At 41.3% G+C, this 22,064-nt stretch overlaps 1 protein-coding gene and 1 long non-coding RNA gene across 2 annotated transcripts in view; one reads left to right on the forward strand and one right to left on the reverse strand.

Annotated features, from left to right (window-relative positions):
• Positions 1 to 20,137, forward strand: part of LOC130374361 (extracellular serine/threonine protein kinase FAM20C-like) — a 47,554-nt gene extending 27,417 nt beyond the window's left edge. The window contains exons 4-10 of the mRNA XM_056581086.1: positions 10,550 to 10,642; positions 13,510 to 13,625; positions 15,084 to 15,264; positions 15,550 to 15,659; positions 15,893 to 15,974; positions 16,244 to 16,303; positions 16,596 to 20,137. Of these exons, the coding sequence (XP_056437061.1) occupies positions 10,550 to 10,642; positions 13,510 to 13,625; positions 15,084 to 15,264; positions 15,550 to 15,659; positions 15,893 to 15,974; positions 16,244 to 16,303; positions 16,596 to 16,854 (901 nt within the window). The 3' untranslated portion in view covers positions 16,855 to 20,137. The remainder of the gene's footprint in view (positions 1 to 10,549; positions 10,643 to 13,509; positions 13,626 to 15,083; positions 15,265 to 15,549; positions 15,660 to 15,892; positions 15,975 to 16,243; positions 16,304 to 16,595) is intronic.
• On the reverse strand, positions 7,881 to 9,415 carry LOC130374685 (uncharacterized). The gene is made up of 4 exons (XR_008893648.1): positions 9,333 to 9,415; positions 8,830 to 8,943; positions 8,186 to 8,234; positions 7,881 to 8,046 (listed from the first exon to the last, which is right to left on the reverse strand). It is a non-coding gene; the product is annotated as an uncharacterized LOC130374685 (long non-coding RNA).
• Positions 20,138 to 22,064: the final 1,927 nt, after the last annotated feature.

Genomic DNA, 22,064 nt, shown 5'->3' on the forward strand with positions numbered 1-22,064 from the left:
CAATTGATTTCCTGTCTCCTTGGATACCCAACTGGTCCTCACAAATGGAACATTCAGTGACCAAACTAAAAACACATTCAGTATAGAGTTTGTCTGCAAAGAACTTCTTCAGTCGAGGCCAGCCGAAATTATCCAATTATTTTGAGGTGTGCTGCCCGCTTGAGACACAAAGTAAGAACACACACACATAGACACATAAAGAATTATTGGTTTGTCTGATCCATCATTTGCATCCATCTTGTCAATAGCTGTAGGACTCAGGGCATTTTACTGAAAATGTTTCCATTTTTTGTAGTGTAGGTTGGAGGGCTCTTAAAAAGATTTTCCTCTAAGGCTATTTCTTGTGGAACCTGTCAGCAAAGACATTTTTCAAATAAAGCTCTGTGAGAATCGTTTTTTAAGCATGATTCACAACCCTCTCTGCTGCCAATTTGTGCTGATGCTGCCAGCAGAGCTGAACTATTACCCTGTAAAAAGGAATAGTATATTTTTCTCTCATTGTTCATTTTAACTGAACTCTGTTCAACCGTTATTCCTGGATCTGATGCATGCTTTGAGAGACAAAAATGAACAAAGACCCAGACTGAATTAAAACAATTATCAATTTAAGAGTGAGCTTATGATGTAGCCCAAGGAATATTTGGTCATTTTTTCTGTCTTTGCAATTGATCTGTTTATGGCGCATTTCCACCAGAGGGTGCGGGTCGGTTCAGTCTCCAAATGTGCGCGTTTCCACCTCCAAAAGTGGGCGTGACCGAAACGTGGGCGTGATCAAACGATGAATCTAGCGATTATTTTTTGATTAGTCGACTAATCTAACGACTAATTTTACGATTAATCTAACGATTATTTTTTCAGTTACAGATTATTTCATATTACTTCATCAATGTAACTTTTCACACTATATGGATATCAAAACATTTGTTGTTAAAATATCAACATTTATTAAACATTTCTTTAACATGCCACTTTTTAATGCAATAACATTGTGCAAACACAGCACTTAAATTGTGCAAACTGCAAAATAGTGAATTTTCATGCCATATGTAGTATCTAACAAATGAACAAAATAAGTCAATCAGGAGGAATATACCAAAAATAAAAATACTGTTCTACTCCTTCCTCCCTCTCTCGTTGTGCAAACTGAAAAATAATGTACTGCCAACTCAGACCCAACTTCGAAAAGGATTTATGTAATTTAAATTGTCAACTTGTAGTGTGTGTTTACTACTTAGAAATTGTTGATAGATCGTGGAATTTCGACAGTCAACACGACTGGAGTGGGGGGGGGGGAGGCGACGCGTCGACGCAAACTATTCATGTTGACGAATTTTTGAAGTCGACCCAGCTCTAGTTGCGAGCCAGCCGTATTCACGCGAGATCACGAGATCACGCGATAATCCTAAACCTAATGTACTCAACTTCCACTCCCAAAACGACTGCAATTAAATGGCACGCTTTGTCCTTCCGGCCATTGCCCTTATAAAAAGGATGATTTGGTACATAAATGACGTTGTGATAGGCTACATGAGCTGAGTATTGTGTTTTATTTTGAAAATTGACCGGATGTTCTATGGCTTTTAATTTTTCACTTCCTGCCCTGCTCGATCTGCTCTGTTTAAATTGACGCGGTTCAGCAACGGCTTGCGGCAAAAATAGAAATGCTACGGAATGATAGCGCTGCGGCACGGCGAGCCGCTCCTGGGACGCTGCTGAGACGTTCCGCAGCCGCGCCCGGTGGAAATGGTCTCATTGATTAGAGTGGAACCTATCTGCTGCGCCGCTGCGGTGACCGCGGCCAAGACGTGCCCCAGCCGTAACGTTGCCGTAACGCGTCCGGTGGAATCAGGCCTTGAGCCGTACTCGTCTCGCAGTACTCCTCCTTTGGGGTGCTGAGACAACTGAAAGGGTGCCGGCAAGTTCGAACTACACACGCCGTCCGTTGATTGGTCAACAGAATCGCGCTTCCGTGCGACAGGGGGATAATAGCAAACAAAGAAATTACCCGCAAGGTATTTCTGGACAACGGCGAAAGCTTCGTTTATTGAAGAAAATGTTGCGCAAAAGTTTGCCGTCCTTCTTGGACGTACTTCATTGTTGCTCTTTGTTCATTGTGCACGTTCTTCTTTTTCCTTGGATTTATTAGCAGGCTACACTGTGTGGGGCTGCTATGAGGTCACAATGTTTACGTAGCTGGCGCGGCTATCGCCATATGGCTTTACGCCTCGTTTCCACATACGTATATTCTCGTATGCGATCCAACCGTCTCCGACCGAAAGTCCATTCATTCCTATCTGATTCTCCGTAATGTCCGTTTTTCCTCCGAGACTCTTCCACTCCGTAAAATTTCTGTCCGATATGTCCGTAATATAAGTTCATTTTTTTTTCGTTTTCGTTTTACGGAGATACCGTATGAAAGTTAAGTATCAACGGTCACCCACTCTTTTTAATTAACGATATATTTCACAAAAGTACCTGGCAGGCCGAACTTCTCGCCGATCTCTTTCCAAGCCTGGTTGGTTTTGTTTTTATCTCTGTATATGTCGGTCCTCATGTTCCAAAGTACCGGTCTCCTAAAAACGGCCATTATCATACGTTCCCCCATCTTTTTGGCTGTCCGTAAAGAAATTCCTGTCCGTACGTAAAACACTAGCGACCCCTTCCGTAAATTTACGGAAGCACGGATACGAAAAACATACGTCTGTGGAAACGAGGCGTTAACCCTGCCCCACCATAAGGGTACTGTAGGCTGTGGAAACCCGAGCCGTAGCTGACCTGTGCTATACCGCACCCTCACTACTGGGCTGAGGCGTACTGGGTCCGAAGCGTACCCGCCGGTGGAAAAGGGACATTATTAGTCATCATCTTTCATGTGGTTCTGAATAATGGGGGTAGGTGTGGGGTAGATGGTGGTGTTAAGTGAGACAGTGGGGGCTCGGTGGGAGGATTTGTGTATGTGAGAGAGGGACGGAGAGACACAAAAAGTGAGTGAGAGACTCTGTACTTACTTCCTATACCCATCGATTTTCTGTATGGACAGAAAGACAGGTTCGACATAGCACAAGACTATTAACACACATAGTGTTAGGATTATTCATAGTCAGAAACAAGGATGGGGGGGAAGTGTTTCAGATCCTTATTAAAGGTAAAGAGCTGAAAGCTACCAAGACTTTTTCAGGGCTGGTCGACACAGTTCTCTGCAGACAAACTGCAGATTTATACTCAAAGCTGTTTGGATTTGTAAACAGAATTTTCCATTAGTTAAGACCAGTGGGGTCTCAGCGCGGTGAATATCCAAATAAATCAAGCATGCCTTGATTATCGGACTAATCCCATACAATGTTCACATTGCTGTCAGCTGTAGAGATTTCGACAAGTTAAAAAATCTTTAATGTGCAAGAAGGTATAGAAGTATACATGTAGCAAAATTCAAATGGCAATGCAATTTGCAATGCATAAGTCATTGCATTATGCAATTGACAATTCATTATGCAATTTAATAATCCCATTTGAAAATTAAAAAGTTATTCAAAGTGTATTTTAATATGCAAAGTGACAATGAAATCCTCAATTCAAATTGAAGACGTTATAACAATGAAAAAACAGAATTATATTTGTTCACATTTTTAGAGTGCCTTTAATCAAATAGAAACGCTATAGCGCCCCTGTGATTGAAATGCACTTTGCCACGCTCCGTGTGTTGCAAAATTCAAATGACATTTCAATCCACAAAACACTTTGCAAAAGATTTAGCAAAACGTTTTGCAAAGGATTTTGCAAAGCCAATCGCATCAGGGCGGGACCTACGTCTCTTCCTTGTTATTTCCTTGTTTATGTTTGTATGTGTCAGCAATGGAGGAGATTGTCGCTATGCGCCAAAGTCTGACCCCTCGAGGGGGGCAATTCGCCGCCCGATCGATCTTATAAGATGACCACTAACCATACATAGTAGTGTTGTAAATAAACTTCAAAAACTTTTCAAATCTTATTTGGTGTTTTATGTGCAAAGTAAACAAGGTGCAAGTTAAAAAAGATGCAATGTATGTATATAAGGTGCAAAGTGATTCCAGAAATTATTTTGTTAGGACCAATCAAATCCCTTGCAGTCTCCGTTGCGTCGACGGATAGTTAAAAAATATTGGATACGCATGTACAGCACTACGTACAGCACTTTACGGAGGAGTATTAAGGCTTTAGGCTGTTTTATAGTACTCCGTAAAGTGCTTCACGTAGACACGGAGAGCCCTCTCCGTAGCCGGAGAGCCTGTTGGAGACCCTCTCCGTAGCTTACGTGCGCATCCAATATTTTGTAACTATCCGTCGACGTAACGGAGACTGCAAGGGCTGTGATTGGTCCTACAACAAAAACATTTCTGGAATCACTTTCCCGGTTTGACTTGAACCTTATTTACTTTGTACATTGTTTACTTCGCACATTAAGGACGAATAGAACACCAAATAAGATTTGAAAAGCTTTGGAAGTTTATTTACAACACTATTTACATGGTTTGTCGTCTATCCTATCTCCCAGAGCACGCACTCTATCAAGTCCATCTGTGTCTTCAAAACGATTGTTCTCCACATCATCTGCCAAGCTTCGCCACGTAGCGAAAATCTCCTCCATTGCTGACACATACAAACATAAATAAGGAAATTACGAGAGTTTGACGTAGATACTCCCAGACACGATTGGCTGATACGCTTTGCAGAATCTTTTGCAAAACGTTTTGCAAAATCTTTTGCAAAGTGTTTTAAAGCAGATTGAAATGTAATTTGAATTTTGCAACACAGAGCGTGGTGAAGTGCATTGCAATCACGAGGGCGGTATAGCTTTTCCATTTGAGTAAAGGCACTCCAAAATTGTGACAAAATGCAATTCTATTTTTATTGCGATAACTTTTTCAAATTGAATTGAGGATTTCATTGTCACTTTGCATATTAAAATACACTTTGAATAACATATTTTTAAATGATATTATTAAATTGCATAATGAATTGTCAATTGCATAATGCAATGACTTATTGAATTGCAAATTGCATTGCCATTTGAATTTTGCTACATTTATGCTTCCATAAGGAAGTGCCAGAAAAATAATTAAAGAGCTTAAACAGCTAGACATATGCTGCCTGCTTAAGCCTGGTGCCATGGCATACAACATAGAAATGCAATGCAGCAACATTAAACAATTTCACTTACGACGATGACAGGAAAGGGATTTGTGATTATAGTTGTTATTAACATTTCAACTAATATAATCCAAGTGGTCAACTAGCAACCATAAACGTTTCATCACTTTTGCAGGAATCTAATTATATCGTAAAATATATAATTAGATTCCTTCAACTGACTTAAGCTCTGTGTTAATATAATTGTTTTCTTACTAGTGTCAGTACTTCATATAGCATATCTCGGAATACAATGCAATGGGAATTCCATTTGCTTCCATCTTTCAGTTTTCAGTGTGTGTGTAAGCATGACGGACAGGGACAGCTGGTCAGGGAAGAAATCCTGGGAATCCTCATTCCTGTTGGTGTACAGAATATGTATTTCTTCTGAATAATATGTATTTCTTCTGAATATTCACTCAGGTATTTTGATCTTGAAAATGGATACATAGGACATATAGGATTCCCATATTTCCCATGAAAAACTCAAATTGTGTATTATTGCCACAAATATTGTTGAAGGAGGTTGAAGAAATTGAAATGTTTCCATGTACGAGCTATACAATGGTAAGACAAATTAAAAAATTGAATAAATATCGGTTATCGTCTTTAATCACCCTCACGGTTGTGGCGTGTTCATTGACATACATATTGACTGAACTGTAAGATGCTTTGATTTAGATTAGATCGTTAAAAAAAAACAGATAAATCCCATACCGCTTCTCCAACTGTGCCATCTGTTTTAGTCAGTCACTAAACCATCATTAACTGTGGTGATCTGAGCATAGTGAGACACATACTGTTCAACGAGGCCAACCCTGGCGAGTTCCTTAGGACATCTAATACCTCTTGACTGAAAATGAATAGGAATCAAAACACAACACTTAAAACTGTTGAACGAGACATTATTGACTCGCAATACCACTACGACGGTGTGGGTATCTGTACTGCTCTATATATGTCAGAGCCGTACAGGACAGAGTAAAATACAGAGTGCTTCTTATAAATACATGACTACTTCTTCCCGGTCAAGACCCTATTTTCCACTAGCAGACAGCTAATCAGAGCCCATTTAGTCATGTCATCACTTTATGATTTTTGCATTGAGAATATCAAGCAACTGTATACAATTCAGCAAAAGCGGAGGAAAAATAACCCGGGTGGAAAAAGATACAGGTAGAAACATGACTGACTGAATAAAGAGCAGCAAATACTTGCTGACATTCACAATCAACACAATTTCTCCACATGTGTATATAACACTGGGGTCACACGTTATTTCTGCCAAATCCCATTGAGTTTTCCGCCGCATATGTTTGCTGCATAAATCATCCCACACTGACGGAGTGTTTCCACCTGGGTAGGATTGTAGCCTGCGATCACATGGAAGGTTTAATCCACCATGAGATGGACACAAAAATGTAAATGTGGCGGAGAAGCTTGGCTAGAGAAAGAGCTGTTGTCAATGATGAAAGGGGACAAGAGAGAGAGACGACAATAGGAGGATAGCAAGTGAGGAGGGGCAGAAGAATGGCTGGGGAGGGAGGAAGGTGAATGGGGAAACAGTATTGGAGATGAAGGATTACAACGGATTTAAGAAGTTGGTATTATGCATTGTCATGCTGTGTTTTTTAGTCTCACGCAAAACACCAGTGCATTGATGCTATAGCTTAAAATAGTGTAAAATAATTCTGCAAATCACTATCCATCAGGATGATAGATTTTGAACCATGTATAGATAGAGTGTTGAGCTAACCATACCTTGAAGTCTGCTTCTACTGGCTAGTCGTTTACTTTTATCCTGCTTTTCCAAAGCACCGTTCAGTGAATTCAGATACATTTAAGAACAGGTGTAGGGGTTAAGGCGTCTTGCCGGAGGACGCAGGTACACTGGTTACGTTGGGGTTTGAACCCAGAACCTTTCATCAGGGAGTCAGGCTCCCTAACCACTACCACTGCCCAGGACACATCCAGTGTATTACACCAAAATATAATCAATGTAACCTCCACCTAAAAACCTTTCAGCTGGTACCCTGTCCCTAGACTGCCTGTCTCTCTAGCAGTCAGCATAGTACTTATCAGACCATCAAAGCGTTTATTTACAAAGCACAGTAGACCAGAGGGAATTTTTTTCCACTCTCCACAGGCTTATTCTATTACATATGAATTGTGCAGATTATTATTTTTTCCATGTTATTGTTTCATTAAGTAATTATTCTGTTTTGTTATTATTCAATTAATTAATGATGCACAAAGTGGAAGGACAGCAGGATGGACTGCAATCATTTGCGTGTTGGATTTATCCGAGATTACACAATCAATATGTAAAAATGTCCCCCCGCAGATTAAATTTGACATCTGTCATTAATGGTTTTTTTTAAGCCTTTATTCAGTTTGATGTATTTAACCTAATCAAATTATGCGGTTTGACTGTGAGAATATTGCTGTGGGGAACTGCAAAACATGCGGCATGTAATGTAATGCAATGAAATGCAATGTAGTGTAACATAGTGCTCTTTCAAACACAGACTTGGTCCTTCTCTCACACAGAGATTGACCATTGTCAACGAAGAGCGAGAATCCACTAACATGGTTCATGATACCTTTTTCATACGTATGCTGAGAGCGAGCAGGTGAGCCACGGTTCACTCACACAAGATTGTGTGTGGAAAAACGCACCCACAACGCCGGCTGTAATTCCATTGCTCCTCTATGGTACTTTCTGTGACTTTCAGGTGCTAAAATGGAAGTAGAGGCCCAGCCGACAACCCCACCAAGCAGTAGCTCAAGGGCTTCATCAACCAGTATAATTGCCAGTCAATTATGGAGGAGGAGCGGGAAAATCAGGGACGAGGCACTTGGGGGAAGAAATAACACCACCTGTGGGTAAATATCAAGAAGGGAAAATTGCAGAGTAGAATAGAGTAGAGTTAGACAGCCATTCACTCCAAAGTAGTAGCGAGGTCATCTTGCGATGCAGAAACAATGTCCATGTGTATAAACATATGAGCAATCTTACGTGCACTTTGGCTCACCGACGGGGGAGGTGAGGAATGGATTTTTTTTTTCTGGAAATTTTAAGCCACTGTTAGGTTTGTTGGCCGCTTCGCACATAATCAACACTGTCATTACTCATCGCACATGCCCGGCTTTTGCAATGGAAAGCACACATTTCTCTCTCTCTCTCTCTCTCTCTCTCTCTCTCTCTCTCTCTCTCTCTCTCTCTCTCTCTCTCGTCTGTCTTTTGACTGAAGTGTGTCAGTTATACCATAGTAGCATCCCCATGCAGATATGGATCCATTGTTAGCAACACTGTTAAAAACAAGGATAGACTGCTTTGACAGAGGAGCCTTAACCCAAGGGAAGTACAAAACAGTACAAACATGTATTTACAGATAGCTCTTGTTTTTGCTACACTATGTGCGCATGTGTGAATGTTTGTGTGTGGGTGTATTTGTGCGTGTATGTTGATGTTATGCGTGTTTGTGTGTGCATGTGTGTGTGTGTGTGTGTGTGTGTGTGTGTGTGTGTGTGTGTGTGTGTGGATGTTTGTGTGTGGTTGTGTGGGTGTGTTTGTGTGCATGTGTGTGTGTGTATTATACTGCATGTATTATACTGCATGGCTTATGTATTTGTTTGTGTGTTTGTCAGTGTGGGAGTTACCTTGCCCTCCATTGTCACATCGGTAGATGGTGACGAATATCAAAGTCAATACTCTTTTTAGGGTATCTTCAATGCATCTCCTTGGCATCAAAGTAGTTTTTCGAAGAACTAAATCTATAGAAAAGATAAAACATAGCAGTTGGCAGTTGAAAAGGAGACGATAAGGTGGAAAAAAGAGTTGGAGACAGAGAAAGAAAGAGTGCGAGAAGAAAGGAATGTGCTAATGGTTATTGACCATTGAAACTGAGTTTAGCTTGCCTCTACTGCCCCCTCCCTGTCATCAGTATATATGAAAACAACCATGCCCTATCCGTTTATGTTTGTGTGCGTGTGTGTGTGTCTCTGAATGTATGTGTATGTGTGTGTGCTCTAGAGTGCGTGCAGGTATGTCCCTGCAAGTGTCTGTGTCCCTGCATTCATGTGTGCGTGTTTGTGGAGATCATGAAGAGAACTTGAAGCCTTTAATTCCACTCTTTACCATCTTCAAAGTACTTTTTACTCACCCACATGCCTACGACTCAAAGCAGATCTTCGGCAGTTGTGAAACAAACTGTTGTGGTTGCTATCTTGGGATTGATTGTGTTGCTATGTAACAGGGATCACCACCACCTCGCCAAACTGTAAAATGATCCCTCCAGCGTTTGTCTGGTTGGTTGGGAACAACTGAATGGTTCTTAGTCTCAGAAGCACCCGACAGCCTGCCAAAGAAAAAGAGACGAGAGAGGAAAGAGAAGAAAATGAGATCTCACATATTCTGTTTGTGTGTTTGTGTTTGTGTAAAAGCAATACATTTAGTTCGAAAAATCTCTTTATAGTCAGATCCTATACAGAAAAGAGAGAGAGAGAGAGAGAGAGAGAGGGTTAGAGAGAGATAGAGAGTGAGAGAGAGAGTAGACACAGGCAGACAGCGAGACACAAAGACATGTCTAGTCTTTTAGATAGCTAACCCAGGTCTTTGGCCAACTTGGCAGACTGTCAGTTACGCTGACAAAAATTACGCTGGCATTAAATCAATAAAAATACATTCCAAAGTGCCTTTTCAATTAATGTGATTGTGTGTGTGTGTGTGAGTGTGTGCGTGTGTGCGTGTGTGTGCGTGTGTGTGTGTGTGTGTGTGTGTGTGTGTGTGTGTGTGTGTGTGTGTGTGTGTGTGTGTGTGTGTGTGTGTGTGTGTGTGTGCGATGCATCAACCTGCCCACGCTTGCACGCAGGGCTCCCAGGGGTGACATGGGATAGCTTGCTCAGCAGCCTAAGCGCGGCCATAGCAGTGACTATCACACATCTCCATCTTGTGCTCAGAGAGACTCATAAAGGGCCTTGAGAAACCTCCCATAGACTACGGGATGAAAGGGTCCCAAACCAATCAAATAACATCACTAACACACTCCAAAAGAAAAGCTTTTGGAGTATGTGGGAAAAGTTGAAGGGAGGAGATGCTGTTCGCAGGACAGAAACTGACTTTAAGTGATATTCTATATCACTGTTGTTTGACAATAACTCATAAATTATTATTCATTAATTTAATAATCGTATACTGCAAGGGATTGGCAACATTTAGCAATTTTTTGCATGTTTTGCAAATCAATGATTCAATCATTATATTCCATTACTTTCCTGTCATCAACAAATCTGTGAATGAAGTCATCATGTGTTCTGCAGACCCTATCTCTGCTCCTGCAGACATTGGCTCACCAACTGTGTTTGTGTGCTCTTGTTCCAGGCAGACTCGGGAACAGGAAACTCCTCCAGACTTCTTCTACTTCTCCGACTTTGAGAGACACAACGCAGAGATTGCTGCCTTCCATCTGGACAGGTACGTTATTACCGTGACGACCGTTTACTCAATCTCCATCCTCAACCTTCTTTGTAAGGAATAACCCAAGAATGGCTGTCCCGTTTCTTCAGTATTGGTAGGAAACCTTGGATTTGCCTTGGCGTATGCCCCATGTCGTATGTCATGTTCTATAATTCAGAACTGTTAAAAGGCAGTCCCGTTGTTGAAAATGAACGCACACCCTTACAATATTGAACAATCAGACTCAAGAATCAATAACGCCGTGGTATTATCCAATTTATTGACCAGCCACTCAACCAAATATTCATCCATGACGTTATTTTCTTGACGTTATGAACACGAAACGTCGCCACAAAGTCAGACGGATGAAGTTTTATTAAGCTGCCCGGTGTTGAAGGTTAACAGGGGGTGACATTTTTGTTTTTAATTTTTACTAAGAAGGGGGTTAGCCTTGTAAGGGCGCTAAGCAGAGGAGGAGAATGAATGAGGGATGCATCGCATCAAGGATTAGACAACAAGCCTAGCAGGTGAACATTATCCTACTGGCTTCCACTTCTAATACATTGTGTACGAAACAGATTTACACATCCTTTTCTCTGGATTTGACCTCCTCCTCCAAATAATAATTTCACACCTATTGCTGCCAACACACGTTGCTGAGGACACAGTCGCATCCCCTCTTGGAATTTGGAATTCTAAAATGAAGCTCCTTCATGCAGTGTGGCAGACACGCCCGCGGTTGCTTGTTGCTGCTGGCAAGGTCGAGGCATAACTTTGTCATGTTGCCCAAGCAAAACTTACGTATTGACATACCCAGGGCCCATGCCCACATTCCTACAGAGCTCCCTGAAAACATTACACATGGCCCAGCAGAGGCCACATGCATGTCTGGTGTGTGTTTGTATATGTATGTATATTGCCTATATTGTGTGAGTATGTGTGCATGATTGTGTGTGCGTGTGTGTGTGTGTTTGTTTGTGTGTATGAATGTGTGTTTTCTTTTCTCCCTGACACCTAAACTTGGTCAGAGCCAAGCAGGCAAGCGCAGGCGAGATGTTGCCAACCACACAACCAGACAAATCCCAGAGGCGTGGCCCCTGGTTTGTTTTCTCCAGGCTGTACCAAAAGGCCTGTGATTTAAGGGCCCCTTGTCGGCCACATCGCCGGCCTTCCGGATGCGGTTGCGAGCTCTCGTCTGGAGCACAGGTTACGACTTCATGGCTGCCTGCTCCGGAATGTGGAATGAGGATAAGGAGGCGGAGGAGGAGGAGGGGTGTTAGGTGCAATCATCCTTTCAATGTGTTTTCTCTGGTGTCCTGGCACTCCGCAGGCATTCGTAGTTTCCCAGGGGGGGATAAGCTAAAATGAAATGAGGAAAACATCTCTTTAGTCACCAGGGCGGTACCAATTTTGGTTCCCCTGGTATTTTTTTTTTGTTGAGGTTAGTTTGTTCATGTGAATGTATTGACAAAGCAACAAACTCTAGGACTGTACGTTTCTGAATTTCATTATCGGAAATCAAGTGATTAGGAATGAGAAATATTCACGTTTGTTAGTTAGTTTGTTAGTGAGTTAGCTAGTTAGTTGGATAGCTAAATAACTTGCTTACTGACGTTCTGACCTGTATAAAGTTCCGGAGCGGGTACGATACCAAATGCATCCCACACGCACACACACACACACCTTCACACACGCTATCACCGATCCACACGCAAACACATACAGATAACCCTTTGTAATTCGGAACACTACCTGACAGTGCCGTTTTCTTTAGCAGCTCTTGAATGCCTTCCTCTTTGGTCTTGGGTTTCAGCAATCTGAAACAACTCTGTCCGTCTTTCCGTCCGTCTGTCCACCCCCCGGCTCCCAGGATGCTTAGCCTGAGACGGTACAGGGACCCGGGTCGCTGGGCCACTGATATTCTAGTCGGAATGAGAGTGGGTGTCCCTGAATGGAGCCGGTGTTGGGTTAGGGGCCGTGTTGGGGTGCTTTCAATTGGCAGGTGTTGGTCTGAGAAGGTACAGCAAACAAAAGAGAGGAGGAAATTGATAGAGAAATCAAGAGGGGATCCCGATTAACTTAAGACGGAGGGAATGTTCGCTTGTATGTGAGGGTGTGTGCGTGTGTGTATTTGTGTATTTGTGTGTGTGAGTGTGTGTTTACCTGTGTGTGTGTGTGTGTGTGTGTGTGTGTGTGTGTGTGTGTGTGTGTGTGTGTGTGTGTGTGTGTGTGTGTGTGTGTGTGTAGTGTGTGTTTGTTGCAATGGTTGAAATGGTTTTCCCAACTGAAATTTTGACGTGGTTGGCAAAACAGAAATGAGATCAAATGTGTCTTTGTGTTTGTCTTGTCAATGCTAACTAACTAAATGAAAAGGGATTTCTCTCTTGTTTGTATAAAAAAAAAAAGGATTAAGATGTCAATAATCCAAACATGTTATCAATGGATGAATACTAAATACGCCTGACTAAAAGTAGCCTTGCTACTTCAGCGCCGTTTTCAGCTTTTCTGGCCTTTTTAAACCTTATATTAGCGTTAGCAAACCTCTTCGCTTGTGTGCCTGGTAGACACAGTACTAATGAGAACAACTTGTGCAGTTACAGTGGCCAAGAAAATACTGAGGTCATGGCGATACATAGCTCAAAAATATATCATCTGCCTTTCTTTAGTCATGCAACGTTGTGTTATTATTATACAGAAAGCCAAGTAATCAATAATAATCCATGTGAAATTTGCCTAATGCTTTCTCCAATCTAATGTTCGCTTCTTATGTTCTTCATTTCTTACTTTATTTATTTATATAGGTCTCTCTCTCCCTACCTCTCTCAAAATCACTCTATCCCTCTCTCTATATCTCTCTCTGACACACTCTCTCTGTGTCCCTACAGGATCCTGGACTTCCGTAGAGTGCCCCCAGTGGCTGGGAGGCTGGTCAATATGACGCGGGAGATCAGAGACGTGACGAGGGACAAGAAGCTCTGGAGAACCTTCTTCATCTCGCCAGGTTGGTCCCACAATAAGGAAGGAGCCAAAATGCAATTCTGGGTGTAACTATCTGTTGCTGGGAGAGTTTATTTAGACAGTAAAAGCATTCATTTGTACTATCAGTGTAACGATGGCAGGAAAATGTTGCTTTTGGCATTTTATATTTATTGCAGCTTCCATGGTTTGCCACTGGGTGGCAGTATAGCACCGTGTATCCCACAGTGGTTCTGTGGGAAGGGTCAGGGCACGTAGACCTGAATCCCATTCAAATATATTCTTCATGAAACTGACATTTTTGTGTTTCTGGATGCAGTTTATTTTTCACAGATTCTACCGTCTCCTTGTTTTCAGATGTACATTTCAACCACTTGCCCATTTCCTGTCTAGCTTTCAGAATTGAAACTTGCTCAGGGTGAAAAAAAGATGACTGTTTGCTGTTTTTATTACCCCCTGGGGTACCCCCTGCATTACTCCAAAATACCCCTACGGGTACTCCACTACTTTAGAGGCCTTAGAGTTAGCAAACCAAAGAAACAATCCGAGCATACATAAACCCGTGACTGGCTAGGATTGAACTCAATATCACTTATTCCACTTAAGTAAAGCCCATCACCTAAATGTCACGAACGCACACATTGGTTAAAATGTTTCAATTGAGACAATGGCTAAATGCACTACACCATTATGTGCAAAACATCTTTGAAGAACCTAACAAACCCAATTTTTGTCAAGTTAAGTAGGGAATATTTGATTGTGTACTAATGTGATATCATACTAGATGATAGGGCTGGGCGATATGGACCAAATCTTATATCACGATATGAGTAATTTTATATCACGATATGGATATATATCACGATATGGTATTTTTGAAGTAAATTAAAATAATAAATGGCTTAAAATAACCATACTTCACATTTGATCAGTTTTTTCTTTTATTTTGAACTTGAATTTCCATGCTTACAAAGGAGTAAGTAGCGAACAATCTGTCATTAACTGCAGTGTCATATAGTGCAAACATCTTGTAAACATTGAACTGTTTTTTCAATACAAATAACATTTTTTTTTAAAGGTGTGCTTCACACCTGCCTGGCTGTCAGTCAGTGCAGTGTAATAAAAAATAAAAATCACAGCATCACACAAATATTTCAAATACTAATTATACACTTATAAAATAAAGTTATGTGCTGTGCAAATAGCTGGTGGTAAAAATAGAACTGTTTCTTCAATACAAATGAGATTTTTTTTCAAGTTAACAGGTGAGTCTCACACCTGCCTTGCTTCAGTCAGTGCAGTGCAATATAATTTTTTTTTTTTTTTTTTTTTTTTTTTTTTCTCTCTCGTATAAACGATATGGCCAAATCTCTCCCGGTAGACACTTTCATATCGTCCACGGTATGATATCGTCATATCGCCCAGCCCTACTAGATGATATCTAATTATGATACCTTCCTCCTTCCACCCATCCCACATGCAGCCAACAACATCTGTTTCTATGGCGAGTGCTCCTACTACTGCTCCACAGAGCACGCTCTGTGCGGGAAGCCTGACCAGATAGAGGGCTCTCTGGCCGCCTTCCTGCCCGACCTGGCCCTGGCCAAGAGGAAGACCTGGAGGAACCCCTGGCGGAGGTCCTACCACAAGCGCAAGAAAGCAGAGTGAGTTCTGATACAACACAAACACAACGGATCGCAGGGATCTCTACCTCTTATTCAATCTTACTTTTCAAGTTTTTTTTGTATTTGAATGTTGAATCTTAGCTAGCATTTCATATGTGTGTGTGTGTGTGTGTGTGTGTGTGTGTGTGTGTGTGTGTGTGTGTGTGTGTGTGTGTGTGTGTGTGTGTGTGTGTGTCCTTGTGTGTGTGTGTGCGTGTGTGCCCGTGTGTGTGTGTGTTTGTTTGTGTGTGTGTCCGTGTGTGTCTGTGTTTGTGTGTGTGGCAGGTGGGAGGTGGACCCAGACTACTGTGACGTGGTGAAGCAGACACCTCCTTACGACCGGGGAACACGACTCCTGGATGTGATGGACATGACCGTCTTTGACTTCCTCATGGGTGAGCAGAGAAAGACACCATCAACTGTCTCTCTCAACGCACAATATTTGAACTTAAAACTAATGATCAAATCAAAATTCAACTCATAGGCAATCTAATTAAGGCTCTGACTTCAAGGGAAATGGTATCAGTTTAATAAAAGATGGTGGTTTAGATGATAATAATAGACAATGAAGGCGGAATCGTACAAAAATGTGTTACTTTCTCAATGCATCCAATCTTTGTCGAAACAGGTAACATGGATCGTCACCACTATGAAACGTTTGAGAAGTTTGGCAACGACACCTTTATAATTCACCTGGACAATGGGAGAGGGTAAGGATAAGGGTAACAGAAATAGAGCTGTTCCTAACATTAGAGTTTGTTCTCTCTCGGATCATAGGTCTCTATGGTTAGAGACAGCTTTCCGGTTTAATGGTAAGCAGTGTGTAGCTTAGTGTCTCTTTGTGGCTTGTAAATGTTCAAAGCTTGTACTTAGCTTTTATGATGGATTTTGGATGAATTTAGTGAATTTGTCAACGCAGGCATAGATATTAAAGGGAGGTTGTTAAATGCCTGTGTGATCTGTCGGATTTCCCCAATAGGTTTGGAAAGCACTCCCACGATGAAGTGTCCATACTTGTACCTCTCAGCCAGTGCTGCAGGTAAGTCTTGATTTACATTTCAACATTCTGCTGCGCCCTCCAGCATACATGTGTACTGTAAATATGAACAATAGAAAGATTTTATGTATGATATAACCCAATAAGTTGTTACAATTACTGACTTAAAACAGTTTCTGTTTCTTTTAAAGAACAATACTGTTCTTGGTTATCAAACCAGCTCATTGTCTCCATGTTCTTTGAACAGATGTTACATTGCTACGCTCATTTTAACATGATAGTAGACCATACAATAGAGGCAACCAACAAACTCTACCTTTCTTTTTGGTCGCAGGTTGAGGAAGTCCACCTACCTGCGTCTCCAGCTGCTAGCCAAGGAGGAGTACAAGCTGAGCTCCCTGATGGAAGAGTCCCTGCTCCGCGACCGCCTGGTTCCCGTCCTCATCCGGCCCCACCTGAGGGCCATGGACCGCAGGCTGCGTCTGGTGCTGCAGGTCCTAGCCAGCTGCGTGGAGAAGGAGGGCTACGGCAACGTGGTGGAGGATGACCTGACAGGGGACACGACAACCCTCCGGAGCCCAGGCCACAGGTAGTGAGGTCTCGGGATAGGAAGAGGAGTTAGCCCAGCCCCCTCCTACCTCGGATATATGGACTTTCAAAATTGGAAGGTGAACCACGGATGGGTTTTGGGTTTTGGCTGCCATTGATGAAGCCAAAATATTGCCCCCTACCCCCCACCCCATCCCCCCATGACTTTAAAACTGAATTCAGTGAATTCTGAGGCTGAACTAGCAAGGCCTCTAGTGACCATGGGTTGATGTGGAGCATATATATGGATTATATGTATCGTCCAGGGAGCACAATGGAAGACTGGGAGATGGAAATGGAGGATGCTTTTGGTTGAAGTTGGTTGTTTTATTAGACTGTGCAGCATACACATAGGTACAGCTAAATTGTGTTATGGCTTTATCCTTTATCATGTTTGTTATGACCACTGCAATTATCATTATTATTAATATGATTGATTAAGCTTTTCAATTGCTGTGTATGTATTCTGTATTTTACTGCTGGACCAAAGGAATTAATAAGGGAAGCCTACGGTAATGCCGTATCAATGTACTGCAAAACAAGGGAAAGATGCAACAGATATGATTGAGTTATGGAAATAATTAAGCTTTATCACTTTGACCAGTATTCATAGATAGGGCTGGAGGTACTGAGATGTCATTATGATGTTTTGTTTCAAATCGTAATTGCAAAATTACTTGTGTAGTCTTAATGACAAACATACACAAATCCTCAAACTGTTTCACAAAAGGAGAAAGCATATTTCCAGATGAATCCAACATGTTAAAGACCATTGTGGGAATTTTAATTTTTTCCATTACGGTACATTAAAATCTATGCTGGTGTCTGATTAATTCACAACATATTGTAGAAAGCAGATGTTGTATTTAACGTCACATAGGAAATACATATTCAGTATGTGTTTTATTAGAAAATTGTCCATAACTCGTTTACAATTGTGCCCACCTGGAAACATTGCCGGCAATGTTACTAGCTCTGGTTCTCGAAAATAACCAGATAGTTAACTGATTTTAGCTCCAGCTTGTATTCAGTACCCAATATATGAGGTTAATTTACTGTTATTCAACTTTATTTCCTTCTTAATCCATAACAGTCAAACCAGGAACATCCTGGTGCCTTACTATACATTTTATGACACTATACACTTCAGCTTATTCCCAAAAGGTCTGTACTATAGCAAATGCAGTTTGGCATAGGTACCAAATAGAAAAAAACGTTGTGGAAGAAAAAATGTATAGAAGAATAGAAATAGTTAGTATATAAAAACAACATTCAAGAAAAAATTATATATATTTTTTAATCTTTTTTTGCCTTACCAAACTCAATGAAGTACAATTTAAAAGAAAGTTATGTAAAGATGACCTGACAAATGATATACCGGTACAATTGGAAAATGTACTAGCCTACTTTTATTGTCATGCATACAAATAATCATTCATAGATTATAATAGACAAAATATATATTTTTGTTAGTTAGTTTATTTTTAGCCACAGTTACTCTAGAAGCTCGGTAACTGTTTGTGCAACCTCAAACAACTCTTCACTATTTCAAATACGTTTTCGTTGCTTCATCCTGAGGAGATACAAAGGTACAAACGTATGAAAGCATAAAGACATTTCAAGTTTTAGCAGTGCTAATCCTGCAATCCTAATCCTACATGACAAAACACCTGTGTATTGGCTCTATTTGTGCCTGTGCAATGTCAAAAGATACTTGAATGTTTTCTTTGTTTTGGTTTATTGGTTGGGTCGGGGGGGGGTAAAAAATTGACAGGATTTCCCAGAGCCGAGGGTCTAGGCTCCGCACCTGAGAAGTGTTCGGTGGGGGGGTTGTAGAGTTGAGTGTCCCTCCTTCTCCCCCTACTATCTTCATAACAGGGATAGTCTCACTCAGGCCGTGTCCTCTAGATTTTCATACTCTACGTGTAAATATCTTGAAATACTCGAAGACAGGGGGTCGAGTTGCCAGGGAGTCGGGTGGCCGGGGAGCAGTTGTTCAGCGTCCGTGTTTAGCGGCCGTGTTTAGCTTCGCTTTTTTTTTTCTCGCCAATTTGAATTGTTACTGTGAAAACTTGTTTACTCCATGATTAAGGTGTGCAATAAATCCAAAAGTGAGTCAAGTGTCTTATGACTGTGCCCTTCCCAAAAAAAAAAATTCTCCGTAAGAATTCAAATATACACGAAAACAAAAAATAAATCCATTGCGCCAACGGTATAACTATATTATCAGCCACTTCTGGTTGGGCAGTCCATACGAGGAAGGTAACCAGTCAGCAGCACATTACACATAGCCTAATAATTAAACACCGAAAATTATGCCAATATATCTGTGTATTATCTGTATGCTTGTTGGCAAACTTGTGTTGTTACTGGCACTCTTTTGGGATAAGCAACTATTCTGAACCAATCTTTGGAAAGAAATTAAAAGATTACAGCCCTCACATTTGTAAAATCTAGGCTACTGTAACTTTATAAGTCAATGGAAGCAGATAAAGAAAATCCTAACCCAGTGACTCCCGTTCTGGACTCACAAGGTTGAATTTGGAATTGAGTCGTCTGAATCTAGATAAGACAGGCTAAAGCCAAATAATATATATCATCCCTTTAAGTTAAGATCAGAAGGAGGGACAAGCCGCAAGAGAATGCCTGGTTGCTTGGGATTGTGATAATTGACCATTATGGTTTTATCAGGGACCTCCAGTCCTCCCCAGGTTCAATAGTATTAAGGTGAAGGTGAACACACAACAAAGACACTTAACACTCAGGTGTCTCTGTTGAAGGTAAAAAACTAATTCTCGGCAGTGGCAAGTGGAAATGAAAAACATATAAAAAGAGAAAAACAGCCATTTCAAATGTCTCTTCACTTCATCCAAACTCCGTTCTTAGTCATAGTGTTTTCCAATTACAATGCAATAATAAAATTCAATAAGGAGAAGGGATGTCTTCAGCTCAACTATGGATATGAGGGTTCAAACCCAGAACCCTTTGACTGAGAGTCGAGCACCCTAAACTATCCAATAGTATAATAGTTATTTATTATCCCAAAGAGTCTGCAGAAATCATGTAGGATTTTAACAGGGTTATATTGTCAACTCAAAATCACTCAATATCACGACAGGAGTAAAAGTGAAAACGTAAATATCAACCCCTCGGAGAAAAGTGTAATTTCTATATTTTTGGGCTTGACTGTCCTCTGAGACCATTAAAAGTTTGTAACATTTAAATTTGTCATGGAATTTGTATATTTGTAAGTTGTTGGGGGATCGTTTTACTTATAATAATTTCTATAAAAATTGTGTGCATATACTGTCCACACTCCAACTTATGAATCCTCACACTATGAACTGGACCACCCTGGGATGAAGCATGCAGGTCTGGCTCACAGCCCTATAGGGGCACAATCCCTCCGTCTAGACCCGCCACCCTAGCACCCTGGCATGATCAGATGATAGTATAGCTCTGTAACGAAGTGTAGATGACACCTCTGTCTGTCCCTCTGTGTATGTTTGTGTTAGTGCGTGTGTGTGTGTGTGCGTGTGTCTGTGGGTGTGTGTGTATGTGCGTGTGTGTGTGTGTGTGTGTGTGTGTGTGTGTGTGTGTGTGTGTGTGTTGTCCTTTCATAAACCTCCATGTCTTAGTTTCAAGTATTTCTTCCTCTCTCTGTGAACCTTGCTGTTTACCCGATGTGTGTGTTGCGTTTTCTCGAAGAAAGTTGTCCAATCCCGGGTTGCTTTAGACTCACTTCATTTATTATAAGTCGTCTGCATGTTTCGGCATGGTAACTGAAGCTATACGGAGGGAATTGTAGCTAAAGAATGGAACACGTGTGAGAGATAATAACTCTGGCTACTACGGGACATGGGCAAAGGCCCATGTCCCCTCGCGGGTGTCGCTGCAAATCTCTGATCTATGGGCCACGGGCAGAGGCCCGTGACCCTGCGCGCGTGTGGTTATTAATCTCTGGTCTCTTCACACTGGGCGCACAGGTAAGAGACCGCCAAGTGGGCGTGGCCTAGTGGGCGTAGCCGGGGTGACGTAATGACTTCGGCTTCTTCGTATATATAAAAGTGCTGCTATCTGTGGCTGGAGCAGCCTCCAATAAGGTATTGCTCCCCTTGTGGCTATGTATAGTATTTACGGCTTATATGTTTGGTCCTGCTTCATTTTGGTCTATGTGTGGGTAGCTTAGATTCTTAAAATACGTAACATGTGTATATCATGGTTTTACCTTTGTCTCTACTTCTTTGAATCCAAAACAATTCTTAATTTAATATTAGTAAATACGTTTAGTAAATTTCTGCCATTTAGCATTTCCAAATATTTGAATACAATACAAAAGTCTCATGCTTATAAAAAGATCTGCTCTTTAAATCTATTCGTCTATACACTTGTGCCACTAGATGTCATTGTTACTCTCAATTTAAATGACATGGATAGTGTTTTGACAACAATACGTTAGATATTGTTTTTTATTTTACAAAGAAAATGTAAAGGATTTAAAGGCTTGTAATGAAAGTAATGATGAATGCACATCCTCATCAAATGTTGCCTGGAAAGGCATTTTATAGAGCAGGTTGATAATGAGTAAATATACATTTTCCGTATTTTGACCTAGCAACCGTTTACCATTTCGCCGTACTATACATAACCATTTACATCCTTCATTTAAAGGACATAGCAAATGGGATGGTGTTTATTTGTCGTTATTTTATTTACTATAGGCCTAAGCCTGCCGTTCAGAAGAAGCTGTTCTTACAGCATAACAACGGTATCCAAGACAGCTATCCTCATTTTCAGCTATCCGGTTTCTATAGTAACAGAGCGCGACCATCTTGCCCTCCCTTTGAACGTCTCCAGAGATCGTCGGTATCCCCCACCCCTCCCTTCCCCTTCCCCTTCGAAATTAGATGTTAGCCACATGCACTAGGTCTGTATGGATGGATCATTTATAAAACGGTTGAATATATTTGATCAATTAATTAATTTACACACTGATCTTAAGTAGGGCTACCCTCATGGCTTCAAAATAAGTGTTTTGTTATGCTTCTAGTCTGTGTGTGTGTGTGTGTGTGTGTGTGTGTGTGTGTGTGTGTGTGTGTGTGTGTGTGTGTGTGTGTGTGTGTGTGTGTGTGTGTGTGTGTGTGTGTGTGTGTCTGTGTGTGTGTGTGACACACAGACTTTCGGCCTAACGTTTGTGGAGCAAGCGAATTGAGAC

The sequence above is a fragment of the Gadus chalcogrammus genome, chromosome 2, assembly GCF_026213295.1.
Source record: "Gadus chalcogrammus isolate NIFS_2021 chromosome 2, NIFS_Gcha_1.0, whole genome shotgun sequence".
Taxonomy (NCBI): Eukaryota; Metazoa; Chordata; class Actinopteri; order Gadiformes; family Gadidae; genus Gadus; species Gadus chalcogrammus.